The 19,848-nt window shown below is 31.0% G+C and overlaps 2 protein-coding genes and 1 long non-coding RNA gene across 9 annotated transcripts in view; 2 read left to right on the top strand and 1 right to left on the bottom strand.

Annotated features, from left to right (window-relative positions):
• Window positions 1–379: 379 nt before the first annotated feature.
• On the bottom strand, window positions 380–9,912 carry LOC148232067 (structural maintenance of chromosomes protein 5-like). 2 transcript variants are annotated; one of them, XM_088191526.1, is made up of 18 exons: window positions 9,831–9,912; window positions 9,519–9,660; window positions 9,045–9,454; window positions 8,488–8,734; window positions 8,214–8,421; window positions 8,000–8,147; window positions 7,293–7,434; window positions 7,023–7,231; window positions 3,467–3,630; window positions 3,259–3,388; window positions 3,045–3,180; window positions 2,684–2,974; window positions 2,392–2,613; window positions 1,590–1,699; window positions 1,401–1,518; window positions 1,179–1,336; window positions 946–1,066; window positions 380–877 (listed from the first exon to the last, which is right to left on the bottom strand). In XM_088191526.1, the coding sequence occupies exons 1-18, from the start codon at window positions 9,881–9,883 to the stop codon at window positions 755–757; spliced, it is 3,132 nt and encodes a 1,043-aa protein (XP_088047652.1). In that variant the 5' UTR covers window positions 9,884–9,912; the 3' UTR covers window positions 380–754. The 2 variants fall into 2 exon arrangements, with proteins under 2 accessions (XP_088047652.1, XP_088047653.1); XM_088191527.1 differs by lacking the exons at window positions 380–877; window positions 946–1,066; window positions 1,179–1,336; ... (5 more) ...; window positions 3,259–3,388; window positions 3,467–3,630 and adding an exon at window positions 6,415–6,439.
• On the top strand, window positions 1,696–4,240 carry LOC148232068 (uncharacterized). The gene is made up of 2 exons (XR_015810590.1): window positions 1,696–2,139; window positions 4,080–4,240. It is a non-coding gene; the product is annotated as an uncharacterized LOC148232068 (long non-coding RNA).
• A 3,188-nt stretch (window positions 9,913–13,100) lies between the features above and the next one.
• Window positions 13,101–19,848, top strand: part of mim (missing-in-metastasis) — a 77,545-nt gene continuing 70,797 nt past the window's right edge. For all 6 annotated transcript variants that reach the window (XR_015810835.1, XM_088193422.1, XM_088193421.1 and 3 more), the window contains exons 1-2: window positions 13,101–13,170; window positions 13,669–13,838. Coding sequence is in view for 5 of the 6 variants with exons in the window: in XM_088193422.1 (XP_088049548.1) it covers window positions 13,764–13,838 (75 nt within the window). In the remaining variant the exon portion in view is untranslated. The remainder of the gene's footprint in view (window positions 13,171–13,668; window positions 13,839–19,848) is intronic.

Genomic DNA, 19,848 nt, shown 5'->3' with positions numbered 1-19,848 from the left:
TTAATCACCGCAAATGCTGTGGTATACAAGTGCTAAATCTTGCGTCACAATTTCAACACTATTTCCTTATACTGACTAAAACTACACATGAGAAACAGCAATTGTACTGCGTACTTTGCCCTTATTTTATGTTTCTTAATATAATGAAATTATCTTATAAGCTAAAGGTGATATAATTGCAATTATAATGAAAAGTACTATGTATATTGCTGATCCAGACCATAGTGTAAACAATGTATTTGACGCAAATAAAAAATATACTGCCATATATTTTAGCTGTGAATTACGGACCACTTAGAAATGTTTCTGTAGATCTCTTAAAAACTATCTCCCTCAATCTATGGCTTTATAATCTAATTAATAATAATTGAGCCAACAATTATAAAAAAATCTTTAATTTGAATATGTATGTAACACAACAGAAAATAAAATATGATGACACAATATATCACATAAAATAATTTACATAAAATTTTTAACCCAAAATTATTTTTATATAAAACTATTAATACAATATCTTGTTTATTTACATAATTATTCAATAATACTGTTAATGTGTATACATAATTTTTGGCATATTAAATATTAATATCAAATATTATTTTATTTTGTACTATATTAGGTATATAAAAATAAAAAATGTCATGGAATGTAAGGCTAACAACGGCCAACAAATAACAAGCCATTTGTCAATTGGTGATAATGTAATCTTTGGCAATACATTGTTGTTAACGGTAAATTTTGTACAATTTTCTCACTGTCTCTTGGCTCTCTCGATAAACTTATTTAAATTCCATTTTGAATATTTAACTACTTGAGCACCATTATATATAGTGTGAATATTCATTAGAGGCGTATATTCCAAACCGCTTAAAAGCTATAAACATAATTGAATGCACATATATTATAAGTTTTATATAAATTCATATTAAATTGAAAACGCACCTTTGGTGTCAATAAGAAGTACTGAGAGGATTTATCACATTCTGTCGTGATTTTGATGAGAAGCTGGAACATTTTTCTTTCGTTAATTGGATCCATTCCTTGATTTATTTCATCAACACATCTAAAATAAGTAAGGACATCTATTTATTTAATTTTTCAGGCTTTGATTAATCGCTTTTATGAATATTTAAGATGCATCTAGAGTTGTTATAATAGAAGAAAATTATGCTCACCTAAACGGAGCTTTGGAGAGCTGCTGCAGGGCCATTAAATATAAAGCTGTAGCAAGAGCACGTTCGCCTCCACTTTGCACTTGCGATGTTAATTGCTGCAATTGTTCTTTCTCGCGAAACTTGACCATTATACATATACCATATTTATCGTAGTCATCCTGAAGAAACAAAGTGTTAGCATAATTAAAAATGAACAATGCATTATAAATTGTTCTAACATACGTCTGCTCCGCTCTTCATTAGACGGACTTCGCCAGCGCAACCCATCTGTGCAAACATATCACCAAATTTATTTCCAATTTTGGAAATTTGGCTTTCTAATGGTGTCAACCAGTCATCTCTGAAATGCAAAACATTTATTATATTTACAATATTATTATTTAACATACACATATATCTTTATCAACTCACTTTAAAGCTTTCATCCTATTATCTAGAACATCAACTTGTTTTTTTATAGAACTATTGTCTGCCTGTAGTTCATCAATTGCTTTTTGTAAGTTTTTATATTCTATAATTGCCTGTAAATGTTTAATAAAAATTGAACGTATTTTTGCAAAATAATGAACTATTGTAGTAAAGTTATTGATTTGAGTGATTAATATTTCAGCCGTCTATTGACATCGTCTGATTATTTTTTTTAATAACCTTTTATTTTAGATAATAAAGAAAAATTAAATGGTTTACAAAGTTCTATTACACAGCTGAAAAATTTGGTTCTACCAAAACTACAATGAAACGCATTTTGTTGTAAAACATTGGATATATAAGGCATTGATTGTGACTGACACATTTAAAGAAGGAAATGTGTTAATTCTTAAAATCTCGTTAATACCTAGTGTTTTACCTTTTCGATTCAACTAGCTTCAACTATCAGTTCAGCAATTATTACAAAGACAGTCACTCAACATGACGAGAACCAACTTTACAGATGAGTGCTTCTCTTGTTTTTAATATCAGGGTACGTACTTTTAATTAAAATTATATAGCTATATTGTCAGTAAGATTGTTTATTATCTAGGTTAATTGTACGTCGATTTTTAAACGCAAAATGGTAATGCTAATAACTGAAGTAAAGACAAAAATGTATCAGTCATTAGGCAATCTTACTTGATTATAAAATAAGGTTGACTAATAAAATATATCATACTTTTATATTTTACATTAAAATTTCAATTAGATTTTCCTATATGTAAAATTTTAAACACGTTACCTGATCATCACCGCTGTCTCTTACGTTGAGTTTTGTATTCAACGTTTCAATAAGTTCTTGTAAATCGTTAATTGTTTTTGGCAAATGTAGGAACTGTTTTTTATAAGGAAAATCTGTTTCATCCGGATATTTATTATTAGTGGATGCCTTTGCTTCTTTAAACTTTTCCTTAGCGATTATTTTTTGCCGTAACAAATTATTGCTTATCATCTCTAATGTTTGCTAAAAAAATGTACCCATATTGTAAAATAGCAATATATGATATTATTTTAATGAATACAACATTAAATACCTCAACTTTTAAAGAATTGTTTTTCAATTCCTTTAGCTTCTCATTTTTTAATTGAATACTTCTGTACAGTATATTACACTTAATACCTAGCAGATCGATCATAATATAATGGTTTTGAAGCTTGGTAAAACTATCAAAGATTTGCTTTTGAAACGTGCATTCGTTTTTAATACATGTCTTGATTTCTACGTCAGCTTTTATTTTTTCGGCTTCCACGTTGAAGTACGGCTGGTTTTTTATAGCCAAAACTTTATTTTGTTGTGATTTTATACGAGACAAAATGGTGGTCAGCTATCATAAACGAGAACCATAATTAATGTTTAATATGGATTAACCTAAATATTACAAAAAATAACTTTACTCTATTTAAATATTCTTGTAACGTATTCCTTTGATTATAGAGGTTGTTTAATTCTTTTTCATGCTGAGCTATATCTTTATCAACTTGTTTTATATTATTGATCAAGCTTTGATTCCTAGCATTTAATCTTTCAAGTCTGAAAACAAAACAAAAACATTAATATTATTATTATATCAAATGATTTTATAGCTTAAAAGATTAATAAAGATATTACTGTGTTTCGACGATATCTATTTTCTCTTGATCGGTTATGTTTCCCAATAGATTCGCTTGCCGAATTTCGTTTGTAGAAGTTGCTTTTTCGCCAGAATGACGAGATACGTGAATATTGAATTTATAATTGTCTAAAAGTTACATTCAAATATGAAATACTGGGGCTAGGTTATCGGTATATATGCATGTATATATATAAAGTATTCTACCTGAGTAGAAAAAATTAATATCTCTAGGGACTTTTTCGCTATTGTAGAAAGTTGTTTTATCGCCTATAGGTATTCGATGAATATTATACAATACACATAAATAATTCATAATAGCATCCGGACCAGTAACAACATCCCTCAAGATAGTATAAAAACCTAAATGTCTAAAGATGGAAAAAAATAATAATTATGATAAATTGATAAAGCAATATAAAAGAATAACACAATGCAAATAGATACAGACTAAATTAAAATGGAGGAATGATGACATAGATTACTTTCACGCTTTGATTATGTGGATTGGAAATTTCATGTTAAAGGAAAGGTGACAAATTACTATATAAAAAAAAACCCACTAGTTTTGTTTTTAGGTGAATATTTAGAACTTTAAACGCCAATTTTCTACACAATGCGTATTTCACACCTAATATATTAAATATTTTAAAACAGGGTAAAAATAATTTTTAGTGTAAAATATAATAACAGCTATCAGAAATTTCCTGCTTCAAACATTGATATTGCCATTGAGTGTTTACCGCTCATATTTTTTACTTATACAAACTGAATAAATTGCATACCATCTTTTTCCATGTATATATTTATTTAATTAAAGATGACAGGCGTTAGCCCAATGTGCTACTATGGGATAAACACAATCAAAACAACCAAGTAGTGAGACACCAGACTAGAATCAAAGTCTAATTGAGTGACATCTATTTTATTAATTATAAACTATTATTACAGCTAACAAGCAATAAATGTCATTATGCTTAACTCGTTTGTATTTTAATTATTCATCTGTAAAATTAGGAATATCTAGTAAAACCTAATCTCTGATAATCGGAATTAAAACTATATAATAATCACTAATTCCCATCTCCCAGACGTGTTAAACAATTCGAACCCAGGTTTTTAAGGGATCAGTTATTAGTCTATCGTTCTGGTTATAATACCAGGCACGTATGGTGAGTTACTTTCCCTTTATCTCGTAAGCGAACGAAAGGAAAAGTATCTTATTGTACGCGCCTATATAATACATGCACATTAAAAAAAACAGCTCCATAAGCCAGGGACGTCATTACAGCTTTTTCCAGGGGGGGGGGGCAAAAGTTGACCAGTCAGTGGTCGTTGTTTATATTTCGATTTTATTATGATTTGACCTATTAAAAGTTCGTCAACTATAATTACTTTTAGAACTTTCATTAGGTCAAGTTGGGTTTGGTTAATTTGTATAAGTAGGTTTTGGGTTTGAACAGCAAATGGATGTTTTGCAACTGTCAAATAGTTTCATGGACATTTTAGAAAAGCATTTAATTTCACTAGCGCCTATTAGTTAAACTATATTTTCGCTGGTAGAAATATATATATCTAATAGTGAAAATATAACTATACTGAAAAATACATTCACTGTAACATTTATACATCACATGTAAATAAATAATGATAAGTATGTATATATTACTATGTATGAAAAAATTGAAATTTTACTAGGATCTGGCAGATTAATTATAATTTCACTGGTAAAAATACATATTTTAATATAATTAAAATCATGATAAATAGTAAATGTATATATTACTACGTATAAAAAAGTTGAAATCATATACTTTTACTAGCACCTGCCGGATAAATTATAGTTTATGGTAAAAATACATATGTATCTACTGGTGAAAATGTATTCCGATATGTTTTCACTGAAATGACATATTTAAAAAAATATTTTGAGGATAGATTCAACTGTATTTTTTATATTTTCTATGAAGAATTTCTGATTTAGAATCAGTGATGGGAAATCAGCTTTTTCTAGGGAGGAGGGCAAAGGCTCGCCACTCAGTGGTCGTTTTTTTAATATTTTGATTTACATTAAGATTCATAATATTTCATTAAATGACATGCAAGCATCATATCACTTCTAACATTTCCATATTTTAACAATAATCTTAAATACTAGTAAACTTTTTATTGACTTATTTGTTGCTCTATTTATTTTTCCAGTAAACTGTATTGATTAGTAGAAGGATTTCACATCATTCTCATTTTCAATCCAATGATTGTCAATTCCAAATCACTTGTCTTCAGATTCGACAAACCAATATTGTTAAAATATAAAGCACACAAAACAAAAATAGAAATTATTTCGATTAAAAAAAGCATGAATTCATAATATTATTTAAAATCAAAATATGAAATAAATTATTAAATAAACCTAACACTTAAAAGCGCCGGAATCCGATTAAAACGCTTTTTGGGAACTCGATTGTACAGCCGGACGCGTGTTAACACACTTTTATGAAACTCGATCTTTAACAGATTCTTACTGAGATCTTTGAATATTTTAGGGCATCAAAGGGGATTAATTATATTTTAGATAGTATATTCTTCTAGCAGATGTCGTTATTATAATTCTTTCCATACTAAATTAAATAATTAAAAATAATTAGTGATTCGAGATTTTGTTAAAAAAACTTCTTAAATATCCTTATATATTATTCTAAATCGGTTTATATAAATGTCACACCGTAACGCATTCTCATTTAAAATCGATGCCGACACCTTCTAAAATAGTCATACACATGGTGTTCGTATTCTGAAGTCTCACTTTATGCCTTATGGCATTTTGCAAAAGCTGACAAAGATTTACGACCGAAAAGTTCTCATTGATATTGTACCCACACTAATTTTTATAATTATTAGTAGCATACTTTTAGTAATAGGACAATTTGAAAATTGCGATTATTTGGCACTTTTTTCGATCGCGCACAAATATGCCGGCTGTACGTGTTTTTTAGCATAAGAGTGCGGCGCATTAGGTGATAAGTCTATTTTAGAATCATGAATAAAACTAACCTTATGTGTGTATACATGGATCTGGATGATTCTTATTTTTTTGTGACTTTTTAGAACTTCCAAGATACACATTGGCTGACTTTTACAAACAAAATTTGGGTGATCTGATTATTTTTTTATATAAATCTGGACAAGCCAACAAATATTATCATTGACTTTTAAAATAAGTTTTGTGTAAATACTTCATATAATTAATATTATTTTGATTCATTGATAAAAATTATTCTATGAATATGTACGAGTGATAATCGATAATGACTTTTTTTATTTATAATTATTTCATACTACTTTTTAATAGCAATGCGATTTATCTTTAGCACCTAATAGGCTACATGCCATGTAAACACGGCAAATAGTATTCTTTCTTATCATTATTTTTTTCGAAGCACAAACAACAAAATAAGTAATTTCGGTCCTAAATATTCAAATCATGAGAATCGAAAAACTTACAAAAAAGTGTAGCCGAGGTGTTCTATTTTAATTGCAGAAATTTCAAAGAAAACTTATATTTTTCTAACCTTAATGCATCTAAAAAAACGAGCTATCTCCAAGGTCATATAAAAAACTAAGCACTAAGTTCAGAATTATATTTATATTATAAATAATACTCTCAACTGAATAAAAGTAAATCAGTATTATTTACTTTGCCCTTGAGAATAAAATAGTAGAATGTTTGGGAATGATTAATAAAGCGATTTAAACAAATTACCTTAAATTATTTATGTCAAAGCCTGGTTGAAATACTCTATTGGTTGGTCGACTGCATATGGCATTAACCAGCTTTAATTTCAATTCTTGACGTACTATTTTTAAAAACAAATTCATATCATTTGTGTCTTCAAATGTGAACGCTATCAAATCTTTAAAAGGGACCGTGTTCTCCAAATATTTTGCAAATTTAGAATCCGTGAAATTTATCTATAAAAAAGCAATAATTAGATCAACTCGTTTATGCATTTAAAATAACATTATGACTTACTTCCAAAAACATCGGTTCGTAAACTGCATGTCTGAACATATCTTTATTTTCTCGAAGCCAAAGTAGAGCTTTATAAGTATGCTCATTGACATTTCTTAACATTTCCAATCTCTTATTATTACCGTCTTTCAATTCGACAAGTCTGTTGAATACATTAATTTATTGTAAATTTAAAAGGAAACAAATTAAATGGTCAGAATTTAAATTAACAGCATGGTCATAATTAAACAGAATAAATATTAAATTGTTAGAATAAAAACAAAATACGGTCAGAATTAAAATATAAGATGATCATGTAAATTAAAAAAATATAACATTTATAAATATAAATGTGACAACAAATTCTTTCTTAGGAATATCTCGAGCTAGCGTTGGTCAGAACGTTGAATAACTTATTAATGAATAACTTTCGACAAATCTATATAATTGTACGTAGGATGCGAAGATATTCAGAGCGACGAACGAGACAAAAATAACAACAGAGTGTCGGTGGAGAGCACTGTCAAAATAATTCTTACCATTTAATATAAATTCTAACCAGTCCAATTCAAATTTAAACCATTTAATATAAATTTTGAACGTCTAATATTTATTCTGGCCGATGTATTCTGATCTTTTAATATAAATTCTGACCACAACTGTATTAAAATTCTGACCCGAAAATTACGAGCCATTTAAAAATATGTTTTAAAAACAATTATATTTACTTAGATTGGAACTGCCTTATTTGGGGAGCGATTCCATTGTCAATTTCATATTTCAGTTCCGTTCTTGATTTATTTAGCTCTGCTATTTTATCATCCAAATTTTTAATCGGTTGACAAAGAAATTTTACTTTGTTCCGTAACGATATTTCTGAAAATTAAAAATATAATTAACATCATTAATAAGATCCATAAGTTATTACAAAGCGATCCTTACCGTCTCCGTATGTTTTAATGATATCAACTTTATCATTAAACATTTTAGTTAAGCTAGCGTTAGCTTGCTCTAGATCGCGTTTTGTATTAATTTGCTTGGCTATTTTGTCTTTGAGATTGCTTTGTATGTCTTCTATTTTGGCATTGTATAATTCAGGCTCTTTTAACAGATTGTTTATGGAACTTTTCATATTTTCGCACGTAGTCCTCTAAAAAGTAAATTATAATCAACATATTTTAATATAACAGATAAAATATAAACCATTTATACTTACTGCCGTTTCAGTTTGCTTATTTAGAGATTTGGATGTCGCTTCCAACCTTTCTAAGGCTAGCTTTATAGGTGCCATTGGTTTTTCAAGTGCAACTTTTTCCTTTAATACGCTTTCTTTGTCTTTAGCTAAGTTTTCGACCACTTCATTAATTTCCTTGTATTCGATCCATAATTTTTTCTTTTTACATAGTTCTACTTCTTCTTTAATTTTTTTTTCCTCTTCCATCGAAGCAATTATAGCTTTAGCTCTAAAACATAATTAAATTATTCCTTTATGTCAAACAATTAAAATATTGTTTTTCATGGTTCATCATCGCTAAAACCGTGTTTCATTGTATTTTTTAGACTAAAGGAATTAAAATAAAATAAATTAGTCAAAAGTTTCGACTTGTATTAGTTCATTTATCAATAGATTCAACCTGTGGCCTCATATAATTAAAATTGAAAACTAATTGATTTACATCTAGAGTGTATTAAAATAAAATATGAAAGCTAATATGGGTCAAATAATGTGGGTTATATGGAAGAGGTGAAAAATTAATTCATTGCTACAATTACCTGGCAGTCGATTGTTCTTTTTCTACCAGAGATCGACTGTTTGACTCAAGTTTTGCAACCAATTTTCTATGATTGACTTTGCATTCTAGCAATTTGTCTAATAAAACTACGGATTCTTCTCCGCTGACAGCCAACTGTGTGCTTCTTAAAAGTTCTTGCGGATTCATTTTCGCAAAATCCTGAACCCGGTCTTGAGGCAACAGCTGACACAAATTATCAACTCGGATATTCAACGACGATATTAAATTGTGAACACCCTTTTCTTTGATCGGTTTTTTATCAATGCTCCACACGGATGAATTTTCCATATTAAAGTTACGCGTAATTGTTACAGTAGCTCCATTATCGTCAGTACACAAATCGATTTCAATTGTGGCTTCCTGGCATCCACTCCTGATGAAATCGCTAATCTGAAAAATATCAAATTGTTACAGTTAATAAAGTTGAAAAACATCAGTAATAGAGTGAACCTACTTTTTTCGCTCGACCGATAACATTTGTTTTTCCACAAAGACCCAAGACAATTGCACATATGAAGGTCGACTTCCCAGTTCCGTTCGGCCCTATGATCATATTCAAATTCGGCCCCGGAAACAGTTCGACTTGGGTGTAAGTACTGAAATGAACAAGATTTGTACACCGAAACGAGAATAAGTGGGAGAGATGCGTCATTAAATGATATACACATAAACCAATGACTTAGATTCGAAAAGCGCAGCCGAACGCGAATAAATTTAAAATATGCTCAAGGTATATCAAAAATGACGCTAGTCTGACGTTACTCACACGAAATTTTCGAGAGCGATCCTGCGGATCGTGCCCGCTCGCGCTCCCGCCATCGCGCCGAATTGACAACGGCTTGTGACATGGACATAACACTTATTTTTTTGGCCATGTATCATTTTTTTTCCATTCCATTGTTTTCTTAGATTATTAAAATTAATATTGTATATATAATATTTTGGTATTTTAAATTTTGTAATGTTTAAACTGTACGGCGTTGGTTCATTAAATCGCGTAAAACATAACGTAGCTTCATAAAATACGTAAACTCATTATTATAATATACTTTTAGTGATCGATATACATGTAATTCAATTTCAATTTTCTATGCCAGCAACGCTGTAAATCAGACAGCTGTCAATAATCACGCGTGCTAAAATTGTCAAATGTTAGTTGCAACCACACATTTACGAAATAAATCGCTTAACCATGGTTCGACAAATTGTTCAATTGTTCTACAGAAAAAACAATTCAGCACAAACTTCTTATCGAAATTTACGAAAAGATTATGGTAAATTTCATCGTCCTACTGAGCGAACAATTCGCAACGTAGTGAATAAAAATTAAGAGACTGGAAGTACTAGAGATAGGATAAGGCCTGTGCATCATATTGGTGTCCGTTCAACCGAAAAAATTGTTGCTGTTAGCGAAAGTGTTGCCGAAGACCCGGAATCGTCGATTTGTCGACGTTCACAACATTTGAGTTTTTCTTATGACTCCATTTGGTGCATTTTGCATCTGTACTTGCACCCGTATAATATTCAGATAACACAAAAACTGAAGCACAGAGACCACGGACAGCGAGTAATTTACACAGATTGCGTGTTAGAGCAGCAAAAAGTTGGTGCTGATTTTTAAAAGAAACCTTCTTCCCCAAAGAGGCCATTTCCACCTCTCTCTGTATGTTAATAAGCAAAATTGCCGAATATGGGGCGAAAACATCTTTTTGTGATTCACGAGAGATTATCAATTGCCGAAAAAGTCAGGCAGCGTCATTGAGCCTTATTTTTTGGAAAACGATGAAGGCTGGACTGTAACAGTTAATATTGAGCGCTATAGGAGCACGATAACTGATTATTTTTGGCACGAAATCGGAGATAGTAACGTGGAAGGCATATCATTCCAACTCGCAATTTACCACAAATCCGGATAAACATTGGACGTTTGTGTAAAAAGTTTCCAGGTCGCATCATTTCATGTTTCAGTGATGTCAACTGAACGACATGATCATGCAATTCAACGTCATTGGATTTTTTATGAGATTACGCTAAGAACCGTGTCTACGCCGACAACCGAACCAGCAAGAGCCGATTTCACGATCAATCATTAATTCGTTTATTATAATATTTTGTCACAAATAAATATATTCAACTTTTTAAATACTCGAGATAATCCATATATTCAATGAGATTTTAGTTTTACAAAAATATCTAAAATCCATTTTTAAATATGCGTTTCGCAGATTAATTCTTAAATTTAACTAGGCTATACAATTTGCTTAAACTTACCTTTTCCAACGGATGGTTACGGCTGGCAATTAGACACAGATTGAGCTGCTGCTGCTGTAGTATTTTATTGAAGATTTAATTTGTTTACATGTTATTAACTATCACGCGCCCATGCTATACCACTTTGTCAAAAAAAAATCGCAAGAGAGTTTGGACTAGTATATCGGACGGTGAGTATATCCCTTTTTCTCTCTCATGGATTCACTTGTACGCATGCGAGCGAGATGCATAAGTGCATGTGATAGAGCGAGAGAGCTAGGGAAATGTCCCTTACGCTCTGATCTGCTCTGATGCACGCATCAGACAGCGTTTCAAACGTGCATCAGTATTTTTTTGCCTGTCGCTGGGAAATTAACGTCAAAGCGGGGAATATTTCTGCACTTCTTAATTATTTTTCGACTTTAAGTATATCAAAAATAAGATACATCAGGTATATTTAATATTTTTACTTCGTTAAATAAATGAATTTTAAATTAACCTTAGTTTAAATAATATTTATAATCAGATCTCAAATTTTAACGTGTATATTAAACTCTCCGATAACGAAAACGTGATTTAAATGTTTGTTGACGCCCATTTCGCCTCTTAAACGCATTTGCGAACGTCATCTTACAGCGTTCGGGAATGCCCCCGAATTTGACAGCAGTCGGCTCCGATTATCGTTACGAAGTGATCGGACCACACCGAGCTCAATAAAGGCTTATATACAAACCCACGTGTTTTGGCTAGAATATATTATAACCAACACTTAGTGGCACTTGGGTGACACTGGCGTGACGGACGTCTTCTTTTGGCAAACTCTGGCGAGTTCGCATGCCAGGGCGGTCCTTGCGCTCCCTTCACTGTGTATAAATAATAAACATATAACTATAAATATTCAATAAATACTACTGCAGCGGCTCAATCTATGTCTAATTGCCATCCATCACCTTCCGTCGCCAAAGATGTATGTTTTATTTTAAGTAATTTAGGTTTAATTTTGTATCATTTATTTTTTAATATTATAACTTGTAAAGAAAAATGTAAAAAAACATATTGTCTTTTATTGCGAACCTTTGAGAAGCCGTGCGTGCCTGACATCATCGGGTCTGAGTAGGAAATGCGTTTGTGTGCGTGCATATAACAATGACAAAAGGATAGCGTGGTCTCGTTCTACGCTCGATTAAAAATATTTTGTTTTCTCGACTGTCAATACGATATGCCTTTAAACGGTGCACGAGGCAGCACCGGCCGTTGCGTCAAAGTTCACTAAGAGAATGTGTCCGTCTCGTCAGTATTATCAGAGTGCCGCCAAGCTTAGGCCATATTAAAACCTATATATATAAATGGGCCCCCACATACTATTCTGACTCAAAAAATCCAACCCTTGGATGCGTTCTTATTTAAAAAAAAATATTTTGTGCAAATGCATGAAAGTTTAATAAAAATTTTTTTAAATTTGGCTTTTTTCATTTACCTACTCGTATTTTGATCCTCAGTCATCAGCAATAAAGGGGGGGGGGGCGTACTAATTATTATGCGTGGAGCAGTAAATAGGGCTAAATAATTTTAACTCTGTAAATGTAATATTTTTTTGCAAAGAATGAATTAAATATTGTGGAAGCGAAGTTATCTAAGCTAAGGGAGTTGAATCTTCTTGAAAAAATGTTTGAATAGATTTTCAATAATACTAAATATAAGTCAGAAGCTAAATTGTTATTTATGCGACTCGAAGTTACGAGAGCTCGTTAACATTGGGTGCCGTCGGTACGACAGGCTGCGAGTCAGTCAGTGTTTGTCGCTTTCGGTGCGCGTTTCGCGACGGCTATCGCCGAGACGAACGGCGCATCTCGATGGTGAAGTGCCGCGTCTATTTCTATGATTCGATGTTTACGTTTTAAAGTTTCGTTCGCGCGTATTACCCGAATGTATCTGCGGTTCGTCAGCCGTCAGTAGATCGCGCGAGTCCTTTCTTTCGCCTTCAACCCCCTTCGGGTTTGTTTTCGGGCGGACAATGAATGAAAACCTCCTCGCCGAGGGATGCTTCGGCGACGGGAGACGTTTCGCGACGGGAGGCGCCTAGACCGCGTTAGGGAATCGATCATCGTGTTTTTATTTGGCGGCTGTAGTTTTCGTCCCGGACGGGACATTCGCTCCCTCGGGAGTGTTTTTGTCACGAAATCGATCAAAACCTCTTTCTTCCCGTCACTTTTTCATTCATCACTTTACGATCCTTTGTTGGGTTTATTGTTAATTATTGTTTTAATTTTTTGGCCTAAACACGCTTTATATTATGCAATCTTTTATTTAAATTTGAACATATTTATATGAAATATATAATTTGCGACCAACAGGAATCGCACGATAGACGCGTCGTCGAATGTACAACGTAGTGTGAAGAAGCGTGAAGATTGTTAAATATCGAGTGGTTCTAAAAAAGTGATACAAAATGGAAGGGACTACAGTGGAGAGGGAGTATTCCGTGCTGGGGAATTTGTTCCAGCAGATCATAGCAGATATGAAGGTATGTACTATTTTATTCTGGTCGTATATTTATTTAATTTCACAACAAAAGTTACGCAAACATGCACTGTGAATTCGATTGGATCTTTGCTAAATGGTCAGTTATCTACACATATGTACATATTCATGTTACAGGTGTGCGAGTTTTCATCGGGTTTGTTATCTGATTTTTTTAAATTGGCCGTACGAGTATGACCATCTCGCATGGGCGATTCTGGGTCGTTTTTTACTTTGCTTAATTTTCTGCTCGTCTTCACACTCTTATCTATTGTTCATCTATCGCGTATCGAAACGGAACGCAGTTTCTTATAAACACCGCGTGCAAAATTTTAAATTGGTTTTCTATTGTTTTCAATTTTATTCTATTATTATGTCTACAATAGTTTCAAATTTCACATTTTCTATGTCTTGTCAGGAAATACATATACCGTCATAGCGTTTATAGTAGAAAATGTCAATTCAAATTTAAAAAATAAAATTTAATTATCGATACATTGAATCAGCTAAAGATGTCACTAATATAATTAAAACATCTATATTTTTCTCTCCATCTCTTTTGTGTCTGTAGGTAGTAAAATCCCATCACCGTCTGTCGGCCTTCCTATGTATTGTACGTTCATTAATCCCTAACTTATCTTAAAGATTTTTCGAAGTTCTGTCGCTAATATTTAGCCTTGAATTGGTCTCGACGTGTTTATAGTGGATCAGTGGCTCTCAACATTTTAACAAATGTATTATATGATTCACAGCTCTACGTTTACTACTGCAAATACAAAAAAATAATTATTGAAAAATTTATTCCAAATTATATTTTAAAATGTCAACTAAAAAAAGATATGATTATTTAAAAAAATATATAATTATCGCAAAAGATTGCGATATTCAATGTGTTAAGGAAAAATATTATTTTACTAACCAGTGATAAATTTAAAAAAATCCCTACATAAAATCATTGATCATCACAAAATTATGTAATTATTATTGTACGTATAGTCCTTTGCACAAGTTACATATAAATTAGATATGCAATAATGCTTAAATAAAATGATCGCCAAAACTTAATCATTAGTAGATGGAACGTAAAAATACACGCTTTCCGAACGGAGGATGCCTGGAATTATTCTTATTCCAAATTAACTTTTTACCGACAATTAGATAACAAAACCACGTATAATTATAATGCACTCGTGTATTTATCATTTTCTTATGCGTTTTTATGCTTTTGCTTAGCTTTGTGCTTATGCTTTTCTTTATATGTATTCCAAAAAATACATAAAATTGCCGGAAGACATTTCAACACAAATTTTTAATCATCTAGAACAGGGGTGGCCAACCCGCGGCCCGTGGCCCGCCTTGAACATTATTCCGGCCCGCGAGATTCTTTACAATATACGTTTACTATCATTATTATTATATTATTTATGTTTATATGTAAGAATAATAATAACTCATTATGTTTCAATTTTTCACTCAAAAAAATGTCTATAGTATATCTAAATCTAATATGGGGATATATATAATTTAATATGTGGCCCGCGGAGTTATGATGCATTTCCAAAGTGGCTCGCAAGATCATTTGGGTTGGCCGCTTCTGATCTAGAATCAACTAAAAAACATTATAACGTGTATATAACAAGACTTTGATTACAGGACTAAATAAAATAAAAATATAATAAAATTAGTAATTGAAAATATATTACAAATACAGTCCCTTCCTTCACACAGGCTGAATTAATGCATCATTATCAGAAGAGCATTTAAGTCGCTAGAAGCGTTAAAGAACTAGCTCAGGTTATCAAATAATAATTACTAATCTTACTCTCAGAATTAAAGGAAGTACGCATAGTATTGAGTAGAGCAGGGACGGCCAACCCAAATGATCTTGCGGGCCACATATAAAATTATATATTCCCATATTAGATTTAGATACACTATAGTAATTTTTTTGGAGTGAAAAATTGAAAAAATGAGTTATTGTCAATGTGTTTACTATTATTATTACACGTAAACATAGATAATATAATAATAATGATACTAAACGTACATTGTAAAGAATCTCGCGGATCGGGCCGTGGGTTGGCTACTCCTGGAGTAGAGAAATAAAAAAGATCAGACACAACCTTGTTCTAAAACACAATCGAAACTATATGTTTTGTGTACATTATTCTTCTTTGTATACTTGTACGTGGTATCGTGTGGGGCTAGATTTTTTAAAGGCAGGCCTTTCATTTGATATGATATGAACAGATAGTACATGGGTTTGTATCTAACTTAATCAAAATGCATTTTAGGCAGTTTTAAACCGTTCAAATTTTTCTATTGACTATCGTAATAAATTAAACTTTCAAACATTTTGCAAATTTAATAATTTCTTTCAGTCGAAACCGGAATAGTGTAGTCCGCAGTGAGCAGAGCTTTTTTTATTTTTAATACGAATTAAAAAACAGCAACCATCAAAATAGTAAATTCTAATAGATTATTTATGTAATGTAACAGTTTAAAATAATTAAAATATATATCACCGATTTCTTGACTTCAGTCTGGTGTTGTCGAAATACTTACTCGTATATGTATGTTGATTGCTACGAAAGTACATACAATAAATCTTTTTTGGGTGTACAATTATTAAATTCTAAAAAAAATAAATCATATATTATTTTTCTCACTTATTTAAATTTTTAAAAACATTAATCAATATGTTTTACAGAATATTAACAATAATATATTTATAAAATAAAATTCACCCAATAAAAATTCGGTTTCATCAGTTCATACGACACAATAATAAAATCAAATATATAAAAATAAGGGATCACATTATATTTTGACATTCCTGAATGAGCAATTGGTTACGAAGTAACCTCGAAAAACAGGGTTCGTATGGTTTTTAGTTTATATGAAAACTTTTCATCGATCGAATCCTCTTGTTTTCATTGAAAAGTTTAATATACATGTAGTAAAAGGATGAATAATTATTTGCCTGTGTATAAAACTACATATCCAGGACTATTTGTAGTTTTTTTCGCACGACCGTTTATACGACATTTAGAGCTTTAATATATTTTAAATAATAATGAATTCTCGCAATGTATGTATGCGTTATCATGTGTATACATATATTGAAAATGGCAAGAAAACTAAAATGTAAACTTTTTACATTATTAATAAATGGCATAAGGGAAAATTTTGATATCTCGTTGATACGTTTATTCCTTGAATTATTTGTTGTATAACGAAAATGTTCAAGATGCTTTATCAAATGTACATACAATATGTATGTATTTAAAATAGCAAGAAAACTAAATGTGAACACTATAAAAATATTAAATGACATAAAAGAACATTTATAAAATGATGGGGTGATAAGTTCATTCCTCGAATACATTATGGATGTTGTATAACCGAAAAATACAAAATAATATTAAAACGATATTTTAAAGTAAACTGTAAAGATTATCTACAGCTGTCCAACTTTTCTTAACCCTTTGCACTCGTAATCGTTTTCATACTAGGTATGTCGCCAGCTCGGGAAAAATGAAAAATGTTAAATTCTTCTTAAAAATTAAAATTATATATGTAGAGCATAACTATGAATAAACTAATATCAAAAACGAAGAAATCAGAACAAATACTTGCATTTCTCTAAATTACATTTTAATTTTTTTTGGTTCTCTCAAGTACCATTGGTTGGCAATCCATAACAATAAATTAACACAATAGGGTGACGACCCTTCTTAAAATATTTATGGGACCGAAAAATGTTTAAACCATAAATATACACAAATAACAATATGCCGCTCGGTTTTAGGTTTAGATATATCTACCTGCGAACGAAGCCAGCTTACATCGCTCGCAGAATTACAAATTGTACGTTTTTTCCATAATTAAAGAAACCCACAAGATATCTATATTTATATAAACTAATATTAGTCTCATCGCCCCATCGAAGGGCAAATGGAACGTTGCAGTTAGTGTCATATTATTTTATATATTTCTTAATTAAAAATAGACAAAACTTTGATTAATGAATAGCTGTATGGTAAATATGTATTTGTTTGTAATTTTATACGACGACGACGGTCAATTGGGCGATGGTTTATTGGGCGACAGAAATTAAAAAAAACTTGTACGCCTTGCTTTATTGTAAATATTAATAAAATAAACATTAACTATTTATAGGACACCTTGAACAAAGTGGTACATGTATATACCACCAAAATTAAGGTTTATTTTTCCTATGTTTTTTTTTTAATAATGAACCTAATTTTACAAGAGCACCCGTGATAACGTACATTCGTAGGTCAGTTTACCGTTCAATATAAAGTTGACTTAATTTAGAATATTGCAGCCTAAAACGACAAATAAGATATTAATTATTTTTTTAAAAATGTAAATAAAACAATAATATGTGTCCTATAAAAGGTTAAAACGAAAAATTATATTGGAAATTCCAAAAGTTTGTTCTCACAGTAATTTATAATTCTCAAAATATAAAAAAATCGCGTAAAGGGTAAAATCTGCGATAAGCACTTATCAGCGATAGTTCTGGGTTATTATATTATCAGTCACAATATATAGTTTCACTTAGACACAAATTACGGACAACCGAGCCACTGTAGAAAACAGAATAGGTAATAAAAACGTCACCGACGCGTGTCAACCGAAAGGCGATCGCCAACTGTTGCCTTTGGGAGAAGCTACGGCAAATCTGCCGTTAAATTTAGTCATCAAAAAAAACCCCGACTTATCCCGATAAATAAGCTCTCCCCGGCTTGATTCAGGTAAAAATGATATTTTTTTGATAAGGTATGACTCTTGAAACTCTTGTCTACAACACTGCAAAAACGCCATTCAAAACATGCACAGGAAATACCCAAAAATCGACGTTATATTTCATTAATTGAAATGGTGCGTCTGACGCGCCTGACGAGTAATATAGACCCAAGTACTGGTGCGTCTCACGCACCAAACGAGCGGAAAGGGTTAATAGTAGATAATTTAACATTAATAATAGTTCTTGCCGGTTTATTTCCTGGACTATTAATGAATTTGTATTTCACCTAAATCACTTATCACTTAGATACGATTTAATTAATTACATTTCCTAACGAACAGCTTAAATTTTTCATAATTTTATTTGCTATTTTCCAAAATGTACTTGTTAAAATTTAACATTGGGCGCCTTGGGAATACATGGATTCAGCAAAGGCACAGAGTATCAAAAACAGTTTGAGAACTACTAAGCTATGTCGTAATTTTTATGATATGAATCTTCTACCACTAGAAAATCGGATTTTTAGTACCATATACATACATATGTATGTATGTATAAAAAGGTATTTAAATATTGCATCAGAGTAAGATTTTTCGTCTTTATTTTAATTATTTTGTACTCGCAAACCTTCGAAATAGTTTTTTTTCTTGTAAATGATATTAGAGAAAAATGTTCCTAAACATTGCGGATTGTATTTAATGTAACAGTGCGAAATATTCGAGTATCTTATTTTAAACTGCCATTTTGAGATACGATTGTATAAATTATTATGATACTTGGAATATTTTCATCATAAACTGTTATTTTTCTGAAAGATCTAATTGGATGCTTAGCATGTAACATTCATATGTTTACTTATAATGTGTGTTGTTTTAAAAAAATGTTGAGGCCTTATTGGTAAAGAAAATTATAGATCTTTTTTTTAAATTGTTGCTTTAAAAAAGGCACAAGTCAGTGAGAGGTTACTAGTATATATATAAAAATATTAAAATTGTATGGTTACATTGTGCAAAAAGGGGTTGCATGATTAAATTTGATTTGGAAAAATTGAACTAGATATTATTGCGTCATGCATGACAACCCGTTGAAATACAACGATGTTGTATAGCTAAAGTGGATTTATAATATCGTTAGATGACCTAATATAATAAATGAAAGTCACTATCTGGAATCAAATCGCTGACCCTGAACATTATAATCTATCAATACATTTAAGTACATATATTTCTTCATATTT

Source organism: Plectrocnemia conspersa, unplaced genomic scaffold (genome assembly GCF_051122295.1).
Source record: "Plectrocnemia conspersa isolate PC_06_02 unplaced genomic scaffold, ASM5112229v1 ptg000009l, whole genome shotgun sequence".
NCBI classification, from domain to species: Eukaryota; Metazoa; Arthropoda; class Insecta; order Trichoptera; family Polycentropodidae; genus Plectrocnemia; species Plectrocnemia conspersa.
This window is presented reverse-complemented; position numbering and strand designations above follow the sequence as displayed.